This window comes from Martes martes, assembly GCF_963455335.1.
Source record: "Martes martes genome assembly, chromosome: 6".
NCBI classification, from domain to species: domain Eukaryota; kingdom Metazoa; phylum Chordata; class Mammalia; order Carnivora; family Mustelidae; genus Martes; species Martes martes.
In genome coordinates this window covers 106,575,224-106,594,366 of record NC_137893.1, presented here as the reverse complement: position 1 = coordinate 106,594,366, position 19,143 = coordinate 106,575,224, and the positions used below count along the sequence as shown (strand labels likewise).

Below are 19,143 nucleotides of genomic sequence, written 5' to 3'. Positions count from 1 at the left end.
AGAGAACATACAAAAGACTGCAGTAAATTGCTGGTTTCATTATGTAACAAAACCAAAACATTCAGAAGCACATAATTCTATATTCCAGGATGAGATGCAGCATATCTTCACCATGTTTTTTCTGGCCTTGTTTCACAAAGAAAGTGAGTCGATGTTGGCAGCATAGTCCTTCCAAAAACCAGCTTAAAGTTGTCTATATAATTAAGTAACTTAGGAAAAACTTCACTAACAATGTATGTTTTTATGTTTAAAGGGATATTTAAACCAGTTGAACTCTACTGTTGATCAAAATCCACTGTCACAAATTCATTTGCATTTTGGGATTTGAAGAAAAACCAGTTCCCAGGATCCTTGAACAAAATCTCTGCTTGGAAATATTCAGCAACACTCAAATCCATTTTCACCAGTTCTTTATGACACTTCCATGACAGACTACAAAATACAATTGCCCAAAATGATTAACAAATCAATTATGCTTCTGAGCCTAATGGTTCTTCATAGCACATTTATAAATGGAAAAACAACATGTAAATGGCAATTTGTGGAAGAATGGCATATACAGCCATTATCATATGTGGTGAATTGGACACTAACAGAAAACATCTGCATGGACTTCTATAGAGATTGCTGGTTTGGAGATGTAAATACCAAAATGAATACTTCAGGCAATCAAGTTGTTCCCCAGATTTGCCCTTTGCAAATTCAATTGGGGGACATCCTTGTAATTTCTTCTGAACCATCTCTTCAGTCTCCAGAAATAAATTTGATGAATGTTTCTGAAGCATCATTCATTGACTGTCTGCAAAACACCACAACTGAAGATCAGTTACTTTTTGGTTGCAAACTAAAAGGAATGCATACTGTTAATTCTCAGTGGCTGAGTGTTGGGACACATTATTTTATCACAGTAACAGCAAGTGGTCCATTGCTTTGTCACCAGGGGCTACGACTAAATGTGACAGTGAAAGAACAGTTCTGCCAGGAATCTCTGAGTTCAGAATTTTGCTCTGGGCATGGCAAATGTCTTACTGAAGTTTGGAGCAAGACATACAGCTGCCATTGCCAGCCTCCATTTTCTGGAAAATATTGCCAAGAACTTGATGCATGTTCTCATAAGCCATGTGAAAATAATGGCATTTGCATTAATAAAAGAGGAAAATGGAATACACAAGGATATGAATGTATCTGTCACCAACCATTTACAGGTAAGATTATTAAAATAAATAAATAAATAAATAACACAATTCGGGATGCCTGGGTTGCTCAGTCGGTTAACTGTCTTCCTTTGGCTAGGTCATGATCCCAGGACACTGGGATCAAGTCCCACATCTGGCTCCTTGCTCAGCAGTGAGGCTGCTTCTCCTTCTGCTTGCTACTCTCCCTGCTTGTGCTCTCTCTCTGACAAATAAATAAATAAGGTCTTAACAAAAAATAACATAATCCTATTAAAATAGGAAAATAAACTGAGTTCATAAACTGTTACTTTCCAAAAAACAAATGTTTCCAAAAATTTTGTAGATCTTTTAGAATAGGCTAAATTTGGAATATGGACCTAACAAAATTCCTATCAGGCATTCTCTAAAATAATTTTTTTTTGCTTATTTAAATAATAAGGTTTTTTAAAAAACATTTTTCTCAAAATTCACTCTTGCCGTTTCATATATTTAATATAAAATTATCAGAATAGTATTAGTCATAGAATGAAATTTCCAAGCTTATGGTATTTAGTTTAAATAGTTCTGGGTGATAATATAGAAATTAAGTGTGGACCTGAGTGGAGGAAGATAAAGAGGTATGGTTGTGGGGAAGGCATGAAGTTGCTTGTGAGCCAAGAGTAATGTTCTTTTGCATGAGGTGTGGGGAGGAGGGCCAGAGGGAGAGCCAGAGAATCTTAAGCAGGATCCACAGCTAGTGCAGAGCCCAATGCAGGGCTCAGTCTCATGACACTGAGGTCGTGACCTGACCTGAGCTGAAATCAAGAGTAGGTTGCTTAACTGACTGAGCCACCAGGTGACCAAGAGCAGTGTTCTTAATGGATGCTGATGTGGCCCTATGAAGTGATTAATAGATAATAGTGGAAAGGAAGGAAAGAACATGATATAATTAATAAACCTGATTGTAATAAACTTAAATCAGAGGCTATGATGAGGAAAGGTTGTAAAAAGATATTTGGTGAGTAGATGAAATCAGTAATCTAAAAACAATGTAAACTATACTATCTGAGACTGAGTGAAGATTTAAGGGAAAATCAACTATCACTACTTGAAAATTTACTAGGGAATTGGGTAATCAGAGGCCAATGAGGAGAAATATTGAGAAATATAGGGAAAATTTTAATCTATAGGAACTTATGAAAGGGAGACCTGGCATAGAGAGTTACAAAGATAATGAGCAAGACAAGGATGATCCAACAAAAGGAATTGCTTGATGCAATTTGTAATGGTAGTATAGGAAAACAACAAATTGGTGCTACCTTTTGGTCAAGAGAGAGGAAAGAGGGTGAGCAGTAGATATGATAAAACAGATGAGGCCCAGAGAAACAACTGTAAATTTTTTCAGGCAGACTTTAGGGGACTTCAATAAGGTTTTTCTTCTGTGTGCCCTGGGGAAACTATACTGGACCCAAGACTGTATAATAAAATATCTCAATAAAGCCTTGCAGACTCTAAAATTCCTTTCAGAGTAATTTTAGACTCTTTGATAGGGAAGTACTAAGACCATTTCAGAAGTTAATTCCATCAGTATCCACTGAACATCCTCTACCTATAATTGAGATCAAATTCTCATTTTACTCTTCCTGGCATTGGTGAACAAAAATGTAAGTAACCCCAACTCTTCCTGGAGTTTATCAGATAAATAAAATTAAGACAGGTCAAGGGGTCCCTGGGATGCTGTTGGTTAAGTGTCTGCTTTCTGTTCAGATCATGATCCCAGGACCCTGGTATCTAGCCCCATGGCAGGCTCCCTGGTCGGTGGGGAGTCTGCTTCTCCCTCTGCGCCTCCCCCTGCTCATGCTTTCTCTCTCTATCTCACAATCTCTCTCAAATAAATAAATGAATAAAATCTTAAAAAAATGAATTTAAAACAGGTCATCAAAAAAGTGAAAACTGTCAAATTGCTGATTTGGGGTGAATGAAAAAGCAATTTAATTGAGAGAACTTAAAATATACATTTTAGTTTGTCCAAAGTATTTTAAGCAATATTTGGCGAGAAAATTTCTACCATCTGTCAGAATATTAATTGGCATATATGTAATCGTATGTCATAGAATGCTATTTCAATAATTTTATCTTAGTTGCATACAGGTGTTTATTTCTACTCAATGTTTATTTGTTTATTAGAAACACAATCTTAGATCATTTAAATCATTAATGTTAAATACCATAATACTGAGCATATAACATAATGCCACTTTATTAGAATTGCTTCAATTTTAAATCTAAGATGACACAGAAATATGTAGAATTACCAAATAAACCGAGAATATTAACTGTATTAGTTTGTTAGTGATGCTATAACAAAGTACTATAGTTTGAGTGGCTTCAACATCAAAAATTTATTTTCTCACATTCTAGAAGCTAAATGTTAGAGATCAAAGTATCATGTAAGCAGGATTGGTTTCTTCTGAGGCCTCACTCCTTGGTCTGTAGATACCCATGCTCTCCCTGTGTTTTCCCTCTGTACGTGTCTCTATGTCCAAAATTTTTCTTCTTATGAAGACATCAGTAACATTAGATTAGGACCCATCTTATTGACCTCATTTAATCTGTATTACCTCTCTAAAAAAGATCCTGTTTCCAAATATAGTCACACTATGAGCTCCTGGAAGTTAGGATATGAATTTCAAATATGAATTTTCAAATATGAATTTCAAATATGAATTTTGAGGGCTCACAATTTAGCCCATAACACTAAGATTGAAATAGGATATAACCTATTGAACTTTCCATTATAAATTTAGCTTTTGTACATGGAAATATTTGGCATGTAATTATATTTACTTAAATTTTTATTGTGTTGGTGTTGTTTGGAGATAAATAAGAAGCATTCTGTAGTATTGAGGCAGGACTGTCAGTCTATAAAAGAATTTGAAAGGTTTCAATGATAATGGCAAAAATTGTTTATGAGTCAAATTAAGAATTCAATTAAAATAAAACGGTGGCTGGCCTATTGCTGAATGATGGGCAGCTGTTTTATAGTAACGTGTCCATTTGCCATGGACACGTTGCCATTTGCCATGCCCTAGAATTTTCTAGGCACATTCCTCTACAAAGGGTATTATGAGCTGATTAACTGCACAAAAAAGTATGCTATGAAAAGTTACGGTATGTGGTATTGTAGGACCACGATAGTTTGTATTAGTGAGATTTGGAAACTTGACATAATAGGGCAAGAAAATGTACAGTTTAGAAGTTGGTGCATAACTTCTGAGAATCCAGAATTTTTCTCCTTCTCCCCCCCTGTAATTTCAGATTTTATCTTATTTTATTTTATTTTACTGTGGAAAGAACACTTAATGTGACATCTACCTTCTTATTAAATTTTTAAGTGTACAACATAAAATTGTTGACAGTAATCACAATGCTGTATAGCAGATCTCTAGAGTTTATTCAGCTTGCTTGACTAAACCTTTATATCGTAGTTTCTCTTCAGATGTTGTCAATTTTTCACATTTTCCCCTTTTGAATTATCACTTTGGCCAGGTGATAGGACTAAGACACAATATACTTTTGAATATGTCACTTTGTAAATTACTACTGCAGGGCTCCCACTATGTGTTTAAGAACTGATATATATGTATATTAATATTATTTACTGTCAAAACATGATTAACAAATTCAAATTATCATGAAAATCAACTAAAGCTCAAATATCAACAATCAGAAAAATATTTGAATACTATAGTGTGGGTCAGAAGATGGAAGAACTTATTGAGGATGTCAAGCCTATTGAAATTAACTTTTATTTCAATTTAAATACATCATCATTGAGTTTTTTTTTTCCCTTAAGATTTTACTATTATTTATTTATTTAGAGCACTGGAGCAGAAGGAATGGAAGAGGGGATGGGAGGGAATTTCAAGCAGCCTCTGTGCTGATCACAACCCTAATGCACAGCTCAATTCCGTGACCCTGAGATCATGACCTGAGCCAAAATCAAGAGTGGGTCATTTAACAGACTGAACAACCGGATGTCCCTTATTTCTTAATTAGAGTTATATTTTGATTAAATTTTGACCATCATTATTAAAGAATTTGGTAAAAATTAATGACCATAGTTAAGTATATACAATGTAACTGTTTTTAATCTAATTGAAAAATTAATTTTCTTTCATTTAAATAGGCATAAATTGTTCAGAAATTATTGACCAAGGTCAATCACATATCTGTTTCAATGGGAATTGCAGCAATATTACTATAAATAATTTCATCTGTGAATGTGATGAACCATTTTCAGGTAAAAAATATATATATATGTATGTATATGTTTCTATATATATGCATACAAATCATATTAATTTTTGTCTTACTTGCTTCAAATTAAATTTGAAATGTTTCATTAATTACTGAAAAATGTAATCTTAGACGTTCTATATGAACATCTTTGAATATGTTTTAGGGATATGTTTAATCAGCTTGGTTAGCAGTTAAATGATCCTGCTAAATATTCTATAATATAAGATGAGTTTTGGACACCAGTTGACAAGTTTTTCACCATGATAAAATATATTTTGTTCTTAAGTTCTAAAATATTTTTAGCTATGGTGCACATAATTTACATAATTTTGCACATTTTGCACATACTTTGCATAATTATATCTAACTTATTTCCTTATGTAACATGTCATTACAGACAAATCCCCTTTTCTGAAGAGGAAAAAATTTTTATTTCTTCTCAAATGAACTTAAAAATGGAGAATGAAATCACTATTTAAGGCAATACTTTCTTAACTATTGATTTAATGTTTAAATAATGAAAATATGTTTAAACCATTTCAGTTGCAACTTTAAACTCTTCTACAGTTTCCCATTTTCTGGGAAATATAACTCATTATCAGTATATCTGTCCTTCTTCAGAAGGTTTTTAAGCAATGCTGTCTCCAGCCACAATTAGAAGACACCTACAGACTCCTTTTGTGGGAGTAAAACAAAAATATGCATGTCTTCCAAATTACAGAGAATGGTAATACCTCCTAGTGTTTCTCTTGCATGTCTGTCTACCATACTCCATAGAGGGAGATTTGAAATTTTGGTAGAATACATGAACCACTGTCCCATAGTAAGAAGGGTTGGTGGCAATGAGACAAAAAGGAGTCCAATAACTGTCTTCAAAAAAACTTCTTTCAGGTCTTTCATCCCTCAAGTCTTTTCTTTCCATGAAAGATGTTATGAATTGAAAGATTTATACAGTATTTTACTGTATGCTGCATATTTAAGAAAACCATATAATTTATCTTCCAAACCATGACATTTTTGAGCAAGAGGTAGCTAAAAAGTTATCTAATATTTGAAATATTCATTTATTGACCAGCAAATTGGCTTAATTAAATAGGCAGACACATAAAATAGTCCTATTCAAAAACTACTTTTATTTTTTTATTTTTTTTTTTTTTTAAAGACAATTTTATTTATTTATTTATTTATTTATTTATTTACTTGACAGAGAGAGAGATTACAAGTAGTCAGAGAGGCAGGCAGAGAGAGAGGGGGAAGCAGGCTCCCTGCCAAGCAGAGAGCCCGATGTGGGGCTCGATCCCAGGACTCTGAGATCATGACCTGAGCCGAAGGCAGAGGCTTAACCACTGAGCCACCCAGGTGCCCTCAAAAACTACTTTTAATAAAATTATTTTCAAAGAAGAAAATTATAACTTGATCTTCAATCTCTACAAATCAAAGGAAATTGTAAAACATACTTTTTATTGATTATATGAACATTACAAAACAATATAAGCAGAAACTGTGTTTAGCCATATTTATGTTGTTAATATTTTTATATATTTTATATATTTTATATATGTTGCTAGTAATATATGTTGCTAATATTTTTCTGAAGAATGAATATTTTTTAATGTGGTCTTATTATTTTAATTTTTTATAAAGTTATACCCTCTTCAAAGTTGAATTTATGATTTTCTTTAAAGACTTTATTTATTTGAGAGATTGAGAGGATGAAAATGGGTAGGGTCAGAGGGAGAAGCAGAATCCCTGCTGAGCAGGGACCCTGATGTGGGACTTGATCCCAGCACTCCAGAACCATGATCTGTGCCGAAGGTAGTCTCAACCAACTGAGCCACCCGGGTGCCCCAAAGTTACATGTATGATTAATAAATTTGAAATTGTTAATGCCTTCAGTTAGTTGACTCCTAACTATCCTATCTTAATTGAGGACATTTTCACTGAACTGTTGAGATTCCTGTTAATCTCAAAAGAAATCTGCTAAATGGAATGTAGTTTCAATTCAATTTTTTTGTATAAAATGCATTAATCATTTTTTTCCATAGGAGACATATTTATATTATGTTCAGTCTTATTTTCATTGACAAACACTTTCTAAGAGAATCCTCGTGAAATAAGTGATCTTCACATATGATTCTTTTCAGTATTTGGCTAATCTTACGTGCTGCAAAGTTGTAGGGCTTCTCTATTTCCATCATGTTCTGCAACATAAATTTATCCATAAAATATAGGATCCTCCTCAAATATTGCTTCCCACAAGTCCAGTTATTCCAGAGCACAGTCATAGTATTTATAATACTATACACTTTTGAACTTATTGAATATGTTCAGTGTCTCTGTTGTGTTATGTAGAAATACACTTTAATATCTTTTTAAAAATGACTACTGACTAAAACTCTCAAAAAGTGGTTTTTTGTGCGCTTAATTCATTAAGTTGTTTGATTAAATTATTGGTACTGGTTTTGAACAAAACAGACCAAAATTTAGAGGATTCTTTCATTACAATATCATTGAGACATTGAATTTAATTTCAATCACTCCTCAGAAGCTAAATCCAAATGTTAATGGATGGCAGCAAAAGAAAGAACATTCTGCCATGTTACATGTTTTTCTTCCTCCTATCAGCTCTGTCAAAAAAAAAAAAAATGTCCTGTGACTCTTTAAAGTTATTTGTAAAATTTGCAACTATATATTCCATTTCAATTATGTGAATATCACTAGTTTGGATTGAAATATGAATTATGTGTGCACTACACTAAATTCCACGTATATTTCTTTTCCCTCCTTTTCCCAACTTAATTCCATCCTTTTCTCAACTTAATCAAAACAATGTATATATCATGATATACTTAACAAAAATTTTGTTTATAATTTCAACACAAGAACAAATAACTTCATCTTTAGGACAACTTAACTGAATTTTCCAAAAGCATTCCTAATATCATCAGATATCTTACATTCAGCAGAATAAACTTGCAAAACCTTATTTTAATTCAATTAATTGGTTGGAAAAATCAGACCATTATTGAAATTAAATGGTGATTTATTTAAAGCTTCTAATTTTACTAATATCAAGCAGCTGGCATCTTTTAACTGAGTGTGAATTTATTGTGTTAATTCATCTGACACATTTATATAACTAACATTTTACTTGTATATGTACAGAGAAACTTGTAATAGAAAATGAAGGAAATCATTTTGGGACAGTCACTTGATGTAAATAAAAAGACATGCTTCCCAGAGTAGTCTGTAAGAATACCTTCTGCATCTGCACTTAATTCATCATTGGCAGGCAGTCTTCTAAGATAATTACTAACGTTTAAAATAGATGCTGATGGTTCTTCAACTAATGTGTATCTTCTGGTTTTCATGTAGTCAATAATATCAGTAATATTCTGTGGTGGATCAATAACAGTGACATAGTATAGGGGCAAACTGCGTATTCATTATCAACTTTCTGGGTAAACACAAATTTGAAACTTTTAAATTAAAAAACATAAATTGCTTTTTATCTTTTTATATTTTAATTATTTATTACAAAATAAGAAATGAACATCAGCACAAAACAAAATGTGTAAATAATAGTGTATTTATGCCAGGGACTTGTAAACTTCTTTTCTGTGAAGGATCAGATAGTAAATATTTTAGATTTTCTGAGCCATGTGATCGCTATTGCAATAACTCAATTCTGCTATTGTAGTGTGAAAGGAACCATAGACAATATGTAAATGAGTGAATATGGTTTGTTTCAATTAAACTTTAGTTAGAAAAATAGGTAGAAGGTTGTATTTGGCTTACAGTTATAGTTTATCAACCCCCAATTTATACCATACCTGTACCAATGGTATGACCAAACTTCTATACCAAGAACATATAGATGACTCTCTATACACCTATCACATAACTGATTGGCTTCCGTTTGTTTCATATAAAAACACAGACATTAACTCATAATTTCCTGTGGTCCCCACTGACCCAGCTTACTTGCAACTAGGAAGTTTGTGCTCATAGGGTAGCATTATCAGATACTTTTCCTCCTATCTACTGAAATAAGGAATTAGTTATTTGTGGCTTTTGGGGTCTTCAAAATCCTGCAAGCTGTCCTTAAGTGAGAGATATACTATTCTTTGCATCTGGAAAGGACTGGGAAAAGAGAAGTAGGTTATCATTGGTTAACATGCTAATTTATCCTCATGTTACATAATATATTGCCTATGAATTTCTACCACTCTGAGAAAGGACTGTAGCAGAATTTGAAGTACAAAGTGGAGACTTATCCAACACAACCCTGTTTATTTTAATGAAAGTATGAATAACGGTACTTAGAAATCCAGGACAGATGGCAGTTTGGCAATTGGGGAGAACGGGTATCTTAGCAATATTCTGTCTTACACTCCATGAGGCCAAACGAGGATGACAACTCTATTAGAAAATCTGGTAACAGGGGTGCCTATCTGGCTCAGTCATTAAGCATCTGCCTTTGGCTCAGGTCATGATCCCAAGGTCCTGGGATTGAGCCTCACATTGAGCCCCACATCAAGCCCCACATCAGGCCCCACATCAAGCCCCACATCAAGTTCCCTGCTCAGCGGGAAGCCTGATTCTCCCTCTCCCACTCCCCCTGCTTGTGTTCCCTCTCTCACTGTGTCTCTCTCTCTCAAATAAATAAAATCTTAAAAAAAAATCTAGTAACTATTATAGATTGGGTAATTTTCTGGTACCTATTTATTGCATTATTCTTTGACCTAAAACCATAACCAAAAGTGTGTAGGAAACATCACATTTTTAAAGCTTATGAAGTATATATGTATGTGTGTATGTATGTACTATCAATCTTCAGTCAATTTAAATCAAGACTGCAAAGAAATAAGGTGCAGAGTACACCAATCTTATTTTAATATTAGTTATCCTTTAGAAAAATGCATACTCCCAAATTTTAAGACACCTCAAATATTATGAAAGAATATGAATGAGAATAGTTAACTGTGAGGTCAGACTGCAATATCAGACATTATAAAAGTAGAATTAATAAAAGTCCAATAAAAACCATGAAATTATATTATTTATTGTACTTCTAAACTTGAAATGTTACAAAATATTTATGTATCTATTATAAATGATTTGCTCTAATTTTATAACTTTGTAAGGTTTATTGAAAAAAAATACTGTATCTTTTTGAGCAATTCAGAGAACCATTAAAATTCTAATTCTATAGATGATCAGTTTCTGACTTACTTTCACACTGTCAAAATATGAGTTTGACATAAAAACAAGTGATTGTCAGAATATAAACTTTTTGGTCTTAGTTTAGAACTAATTTATAGCTAGAAAAAAATAATTTTAGTTTCAAGATTCAAAAAAGTTTGTTTGCAAGGCAAGCTGGGATCTCTGTACCCAAGATGAATGATTTAAAGAAACCATGGCATGGTATTGGAGGAATCATCTATTTTTTAGAATGTGATAACCTCAGATAACAGGAGGTCTGATCTGTGTAGTGACAGATACTTAAGACATTTTGTTAGTAGTTTAAATCAGAAGGTGGGCAGAATATTTTCCAAAACAAAGTAGGTTTCTCCATTTTCAAACTCCCTATCAAGAGGTAGAATTTATGGAAAATAGTATTTTGTTCATGGAAAGGAAAGCTAACAGGAGGTAAATCAGATACAACTTTTTTTTTCATTTTTAATAATTGAATGTTAATCCTCTTTGAAATTCAGTTCTGATAAAGGTTGGAAAATTAATCTGTCAGTTTGACCTTCGTTCTAACCCCCTGTCATGTAGAGAATTAAACTTGTCCTTATTCTCATAGGCATAATTTGTTAAATTTTATGAATAGTCATATTACATGAGCTGATTGGCTCTCTACCTGTACACTCAACTCTGAGGCTTAGGATTCATAAAATTTGGAGTTAAAATTATGGCAAATATTTACATAAATTAACATATTTAATGATATACATAATTTTTTAGGTATTGACTAGGAAAGAGTTCATATACTATACTCTGGATAATTATTATTTTTACAATGTCAAACTTAATTCTGTGGTATTTTCTTGATTCTCTAGACACTGTGATCATTATCAGCATTGATGGTGACCTGTAGTTCTATACACAGCATAATCCATAGTAACATAACAATAAAAAGCAAAGGTTCTGTATCTGATAACTAACATGAACTTTCCTTTGCTACTTACCCTACTGTCCTGATAAAGAACTGAAGCTCACTTTGCATTGTTTGATAGCCTTCCTTCTATTGTGATAATCCTCCTTTCATTGACAGAACAATGAATCTAAGTGTTCTCCATCACACTGTAAATTATCTGGAGATGTTTTATGTGTCCACTCAGCATCTAGTATGTGTTATTCACTTTATAGATAGTGATTATTGATAATTACATGATCTCAGGATGATCATGAAATTTTTTATGTCTTACATTAATAAATAAGAGCACAAATTGATTACAAATGAAAAGACTTGAATGCTCAATAAAGTATATAATGTGATTAAAGTTATAAAACACATATGTTGTGACATTTCAAAGACCTTTTCATTACTATTGAATAAATAAAACAGTTAATTACTGTTTATTATGGGACTTTCTTTTTACCAGAAAACAAGTCCACAAAATAATTAATCTCATCTCTATTTAACCTTTTGAGAAAATGCTGGAAATAGAATTATAACTTGGGTGGTCTTACTCCAATGACATTATTGTCTTACACCAGTATGAAATGTCACTTCTCTGGTCTGTTCAGTGAAAAGTTAATTAAATATTTAACAGTGAGGCAGTGTCAGTGTATATTGTATAGACCCATAGGATCCTACAGCTCTTGAGAACCAGTAAGACTTACTTGCTTTGCCATTTTTAAGTTGTCTTTCTTGATTGATTTGAATTTAATTTATTCATTTTTTTAATATAGAGACAATTCATTGACTCAATAATACTGTCTTCAGGCCTTCATTATTTCTCATATGAATTCAGTTATCATTTGCATTATTGTTCTCTATGGATATGTCATTTTTTTCTCTGACTTAGTAATTTTATGTTTTGGTCATTGACTGTACCCTGCATAGCAGTGATTTTCTTTGTATTTGTCCTACTTAAAGATTATCAAACTTCTCAGATTTGAAAGCTAATGTTTTTTTACTATGTTTGAAAAGTTTTAGACCATTATTTTAAATTAATTTTTACTGCCAAAATTTCTCCTTTTCTTCTACAATTACACAAATGGTAGACACCTTATTTTCTTACTGGTCATTCTGACACATTCATTTTAGTGCAATCGTTTTTCTCCCTGTATTTTTTTTTCAAATTAATTTCTGTTTATTTTGTTTGTTTTGTTTACCTGTGCTTTCTAATTCTGTCTGGTTTTGTTTACTCTTCAAGGATTTAGTATGTTTGTGTGTGTTTAATATTTTTAAAATCAAGATATAATTGACATATAATATTATATTAGTTTCAGATGTACAACATAATGATTTGATATTTGTATATATTGTTAAAGATCACCACAATAAGTCTAGTTAACTTCCATCACCATACACAGGTACATTTTTTTTTCTTGTGAAGAGAATTTGTGTGATTTAATACAGTTTTATAGTTTTCTGTGAGAAAGTTCATCTGAAAACAGCTATTCACAGTAGTGAAAAGTAACACAATCACCACTGTCAGTATTTCTCTTGTGCACTCTCTTGTTCTTTTTTTTTTTTTTTTTTTTTTGGTCTTGTTTCATTTTTTTTTAACCTCTAGAACTGTCCTGTGTTTACGTTTAAACAGGTAACTTTGCAGGGACCCTAAGCAGGGACCTCCAGGTAGATATGTGTCATTTTGATCATTAGGTATGTATAATTAGGGGCACCTGGGTGGCTCAGTGGGTTAAGCCTCTGCCTTTGGCTCAGGTCATGATCTCAGGGTCCTGGGATCTAGCCCTGCATCAGGCTCTCTGCTCAGCAGGGAGCCTGCTTCCCCCTCTCTCTCTGCCTGCCTCTCTGCCTTCTTGTGATCTCTCTCTCTCTCTGTCAAATAAATAAATAAAATCTTTAAAATAGTATATATAATTAGGCATAAAGATCAATTTTTGACAAAATAATACTGACTTCCCTTGATGTATGGTGGTTAAATTTTTTAAAGGTTTTATTTATTTATTAGAGAGAGAGAGAGAGAGCATGTAAGCACAAGCAAGGGGAGGGGCAGAGGGAGAAGCAGACTCACCGCTGAGCGGGGAGCCCAACAAGGGACTGGATCCCAGACCTGAGCCAAAGGCAGACGCTTAACCAACTGAGCCACCCAAGCACCTGATGGTAAATATTTTTAGATTAAATTCACAACTATATATGAGGGAGCTTTGGTAAAGGGAGTGCTGTTGAGAAGGTGAACTTCTAAAGAAAGACAATTGAGTAGCTATAAATATAATATAATAAATATATTATGTCTTGCTCAAGTAATTTTACCTGGTACAACCAACTTAATTTTCTAAATATATTTTTTAAAATTTATACACACACACACACACACACACATATATACACATATATATATGTGTGTGTGTGTGTATATATATATATGTATGTGTATATATATATATATATATATATATACTTAAATATTTTATTTATTTATTTGACAGAGATCACTAGTAGATAGAGAGGCAGGCAGAGAGAGAGGGGGAAACAGGATCCCTACTGAGCAGAGAGCCCGATGCAGGGCTCCATCCCAGGACTCTGAGATCATGACCTGAGCCGAAGGCAGAGGCTTAACCCACTGAGCCACCCAGGTCCCCATAAATGATGTATTTTTATATATTTCTTTCTCAAAAGTTTCTAATCACTTTCCCTTTGCATATATTACATGGTAGAAAGATGGAATTGAGAGTTAGATAAGTTTGGTTATTAGATTCCATAACAATGATACATAAATTTTAGTCATGTAATTTTTATTACATCGTCTATGAGATGAAGGAAATGTAATATTCCTTCTGCACTCACTGTGTAGAATAAAAGAGATAAGAAACACAGCATAGTTGTGGTTAATATAGATTCCCATTGGAGTTAGGCAGACTTGTGTTTCAAGACCATCTCTACAATTTCTTAGCTTTCTGATCTTTAGAATATTATTTAAGCATTCTAAATTTTAAATTTCTGATCTATAAAATTATGAGAATTGAAATACCAATCTCTTGTTTTTTTCTGAGGACTAATGAAACAGGTCATGTAAAGTACTTGGTAAAATGACAGACACACAGTAAGTATTCAATTAATTTTAGCTGTTGCTACTTTTGCTATTATTTGATATAACTCATCATTCGATGCTTGTTTCTTCTGTTTTACTAATACAGACAAACCTGGTCTCTCTTTTTCTTCCCTAGCATTTGAGTATTTATACAAGTGTCTTCTGTCTACTTTTATTAATCTACTTCTAAACCAATCATCTTCTGCAATCAAATAGTTCTAGTGATTGTCCTATAAATGAATCATAAACATTCACATTTTCCCTGCTATTGCCCATATGTTTTTACCTTCTCTGGAATGAAGTTCCCTTTCTCTTCCTTTACTTCTCCAAAATTCACTCCTTTACTCCTTCTACTGATTTACAAAGTCCTTGACAGCAAGGTCTGCAATCTAGTCAAATTTACAGCCTCCTCTTGCAGCACATACAAGGTATTGAATAAATGTTTCATAATCAAGAAAGTAAGAAACAGGAGGCTATTCTTAATCTTAAAGGAATTCAGAGTATTATTATTCTCTTCTGACAGACATACTTTAGAATAGATATGAAGCAAACTTTTTTTCAATCCGGAGTCACAAGTTTATATCTGAATATTATACATTCTTGTCATAGATGGAAAGAAAAGGATCAGAGTTTTTGCTATGTGTTTTATTAGGACACTGGAAAGAATATTAAGACAAATATACCATCTCTTAAAAATGAAAGGTGTAGTCTTGCTGTGCATCACCATGTGGGTAATGTGACTATCTGCCTATCTTTGACTCATAATGTGTTCAGTTTTTATACCAACTATGAAAATTGTGGGATTGCATTGTTTTTAAAATGAAAAAAGTATAAAAGCCGCTTTTTAGCCTTGTAATATTGAATGTACTAGTGCCTTCCTTTGTAGAATGTTGAATTGACTCTCATTAGTGACAGATGTTCTATACATTGCAATAATACTGCTTATATAATTGTGAATATTTTTCACTTCTGATTTGTCAGTTCCAGTGATTTAAAAATCACTTGATGACTGCTTGAAAATGACTGATGCCTTTTTCTATATTAAGTATTTTCTGCTGGTGTAGTGTAAGTCTTTTAATGAGTTCTTGAATTCTGTTGAAGTCTGCATGTTTTAATTCTTTGTTCAAGTAAACAGGTGTGACAATTTATAGAATTCCATGCAGAAACTCTCTAATTACTCCATCTTGGGACTTTGAAATGTGTTTTATGGGGAAAAGCCATAAACTTATTTTTTAGATACAGGAACATTTTTTAACATATGGCTTCAAATTTATTTAGTGAAAAAACTTGAAAATAAAAATCTACAAAGTTGAACTTACAGAATGTTTTATCCTCTAGGTAATTTTGTTATTCTGTTTTGTCTGTTGATACTCAGTGATATTTCACTTTTACATGCTAGTTATGAAATTCCAATATAAGAATTACTAACATATCATTATAAACATCCCTTTCAATATATATGATCATGTTCACTCTCGCTCCTTTCTCTCTCTCTGACAAATAAATAAATCTTTAAAAAAAAAAAAAAAAGGGACGCCTGGGTGGCTCAGTTGGTTAAGCAGCTGCCTTCGGCTCAGGTCATGATCCCAGCGTCCTGGGATCGAGTCCCACATCGGGCTCCTTGCTTGGCAGGGAGCCTGCTTCTTCCTCTGCCTGCCACTCTGCTTGTGCTCACTCTCGCTCCTTTCTCTCTCTTTGACAAATAAAAAATTTAAATTTTTTATTTAAAATTTTTTATTTAAAATAAATAAAATTTAAAAAAAAATAAAATTAAAAAATAATATATATATATATGATCATGCTTGATTTCTTTAATTTGTTGATTTTATTATAGTAATCAAAAATTCCAATTTTTTATAACCTTCTTCATTATGATCAAGTGTTTCTTAACATCTTTATTAACTGCATATATATTCAGGAGCACTTTTACAAATGGCCCCCAAAATGAGCATTTCCTGATTCAAGACAAATATTTGCAAGTGATTAATACATATTGATACCAAATTGTGCTCCAATTCAGTGGGATTCTTTATTAAGCTGAAGAGTAACTTTAAAAATAATATAAAATAAGAAATTAAATTAAGATGTATATTTTAATGAGATATCAATTGAGTAAGTTTGGAAAGAAAATATTTTTCTGTCACTTATGCATTAGATTTGATTCCATTGGTATCACTGTCTACCTAATAAGACAGATTCATTTGGATGACTATACCTGATATGATGGCGTTGGGCAGAAAATTTTTGTCTACCTTTCAAAATTCTTCTAACTGATTTAAGAATTAATTTGACATGACAAAGATCAACAGGAAAAAGAGAGAACAGTTTAATTATGTGGAGGAGGCCCAAAAATGAAATTGAGATTTGAGGAAATGATCAAGGCAGGCAGTTTTTATACTTTTGAGATAAAAAGACAATAAATCTGTGAGAAATTGCAGAACAAAGAAAACTTATGTTTGGGAGCTTCAGTTAATAAGGGATTCTAAACAGAATTTGGGCTGAGGTGGTAAATTAGCAAGGGTAGTTTAACAAGGGTAGTTTTTATGGCCTTTTTGGCTCTGAATGTCCTATCTCTGATCGTAAGATTTTCTCATTATATCCTGGTATAGGGAAGGTACATTTCATGTGGGAGATTTATTTCCTCCGTATTGGAGATAAAGGGAGATCAGAGTGTTTTTCTTTCCCTAGCTATTTCTTGAGTAATTTTTAATTCAAAATGCTCGATATGCCAAGTGGCACATTTTGAGGAGGTCTGTCCTTGCCCCTACACTGGATACACCTAAACTTAGATCTGTTAAGGAACTCTTTTCGTAGAGTTTATTCTGTTTTCTAACAGAATCTAAATAGTATGCATCATGGCAGAGGAGCCCACTAATTGTTATTTAAGGACTGAGGTTTCACTTCAGCTTCAGTGTTATAAGGAACTAGAGTTTCTTTAATGCCTTCAAGACTGCTTTTATGAACCAAATGCTCTTACAAGATAACAATTATAATATCTTTCCCCTGAAAATTGTTCCATAATCATTATTACTCATGTAATAGACATTATATTTGTATAATGAATAATTTCATTTGATATGGTAAGAACTACAGAGCAAACAACAATTTTAGTTTACTGAATTCATATAATAATTTCTATGATAATTATTTTATTATTGTCTTCTGAGTCTAGGTCACAATATTTGAATAAATTAAAGTACTATATGAAACGATGATAACTGGGAGGTGTGTGTGTGGCAGGAGAACTGAAATTTATGAATGAGTCTAAACTTTAGGTAAGGTAAAACAACATACACCATGTAACTTTACTTTCAAACACCGGTAAAATTCAGATTAAATCTGAGATGTTACTTTCAAAATAGTGCTTTATTCTTTTCAGCATTTCCTTATAGAAAATTCAATGTTTTGCTATATATTACTAATTGAATGTAAAATTATTCTCAAGTAAACATTTTTTACCTCTCAAAGCATTTTGACACAAAATATATAAATTTAACCTCCTATAATCTTGAGTTTTCAAGGGTTTATTTTAGAACTCTGAAACATCTTTAATGAGTAAACTCATTACTCCAGTGCGCATATATGAAGAACAATGGTAGAAAGATTGAATATGACTATTATTAACTAGTTGTTAGTTTCTTTTTGTGATAAAAACCCAAGAACATCTAACTATATTTGCCTAGTATTTTGAAGTTTATACTATATTTCCCTATGCAGATGACATTCAGTGGTGGTATCTACCCTATGAGGAAAGAAATACAATGATAATTAAGTACTCGATATAGATCAGACTGTTAGTAGATGGAGGAGGTTACTTCTTCCAAGACAGACATTGTCACTTCTCAGCAACATTTGTTCTGAATGTTGTATCAGCACTTCAATATGGAAAAAAACAAACAAACAAACAAAAAACTGACTTTTATCAACAGCTTTAACTTCCTGGTTTTCTAGTCTGTAATCACACACGTATTTACTTCCCTATGCCTTTGATCTATGTTCTCATCCTCAACCAAAAAACTAGTCTCTTTCTCTGTGCTTGGTTTTGTTTTGTTTTAAAGATTTTATTTATTTATTTGACAGAGAGAGACACAGCGAGAGATGGAACATAAGCAGGGAGAGTGAGTGGGAGAGGGAGAAGCAGGCTTCCCGCCAAGCAGAGAGCCCAATGCGGGGCTCTACCCCGGGAACCCCAGATCATAACCAGAGCCAAAGGCAGACACCCAATGACTGAACCACCCATGTGCCCCATCCCTGTTTTGTTTTTTGTTTTGTTTCAGATTCTCAGGAACCCTTTCTTTATTTTTACTCTGTCACTACTTGCTTTCAAACTCTTTCAACACTTTTAATTCTTATGCTCTTACATCTTCAGCTACCTCACATACATTTTACTGGTTATTTATTATTGTGTAACAAACTAACCCTAAACTTAGCGGCTTAAACCGATAACAACATTTATT

At 32.7% G+C, this 19,143-nt stretch overlaps 1 protein-coding gene across 1 annotated transcript in view; it reads left to right on the top strand.

The window, feature by feature from the left end:
* Positions 1–454: 454 nt before the first annotated feature.
* The window catches only part of EYS (eyes shut homolog), a gene marked incomplete at both ends in the record, with an annotated part of 1,618,725 nt that continues 1,600,036 nt past the window's right edge, over positions 455–19,143 (top strand). The window contains 2 exons of the mRNA XM_080805925.1: positions 455–1,205; positions 5,344–5,457. Of these exons, the coding sequence (XP_080662051.1) occupies positions 455–1,205; positions 5,344–5,457 (865 nt within the window). The remainder of the gene's footprint in view (positions 1,206–5,343; positions 5,458–19,143) is intronic.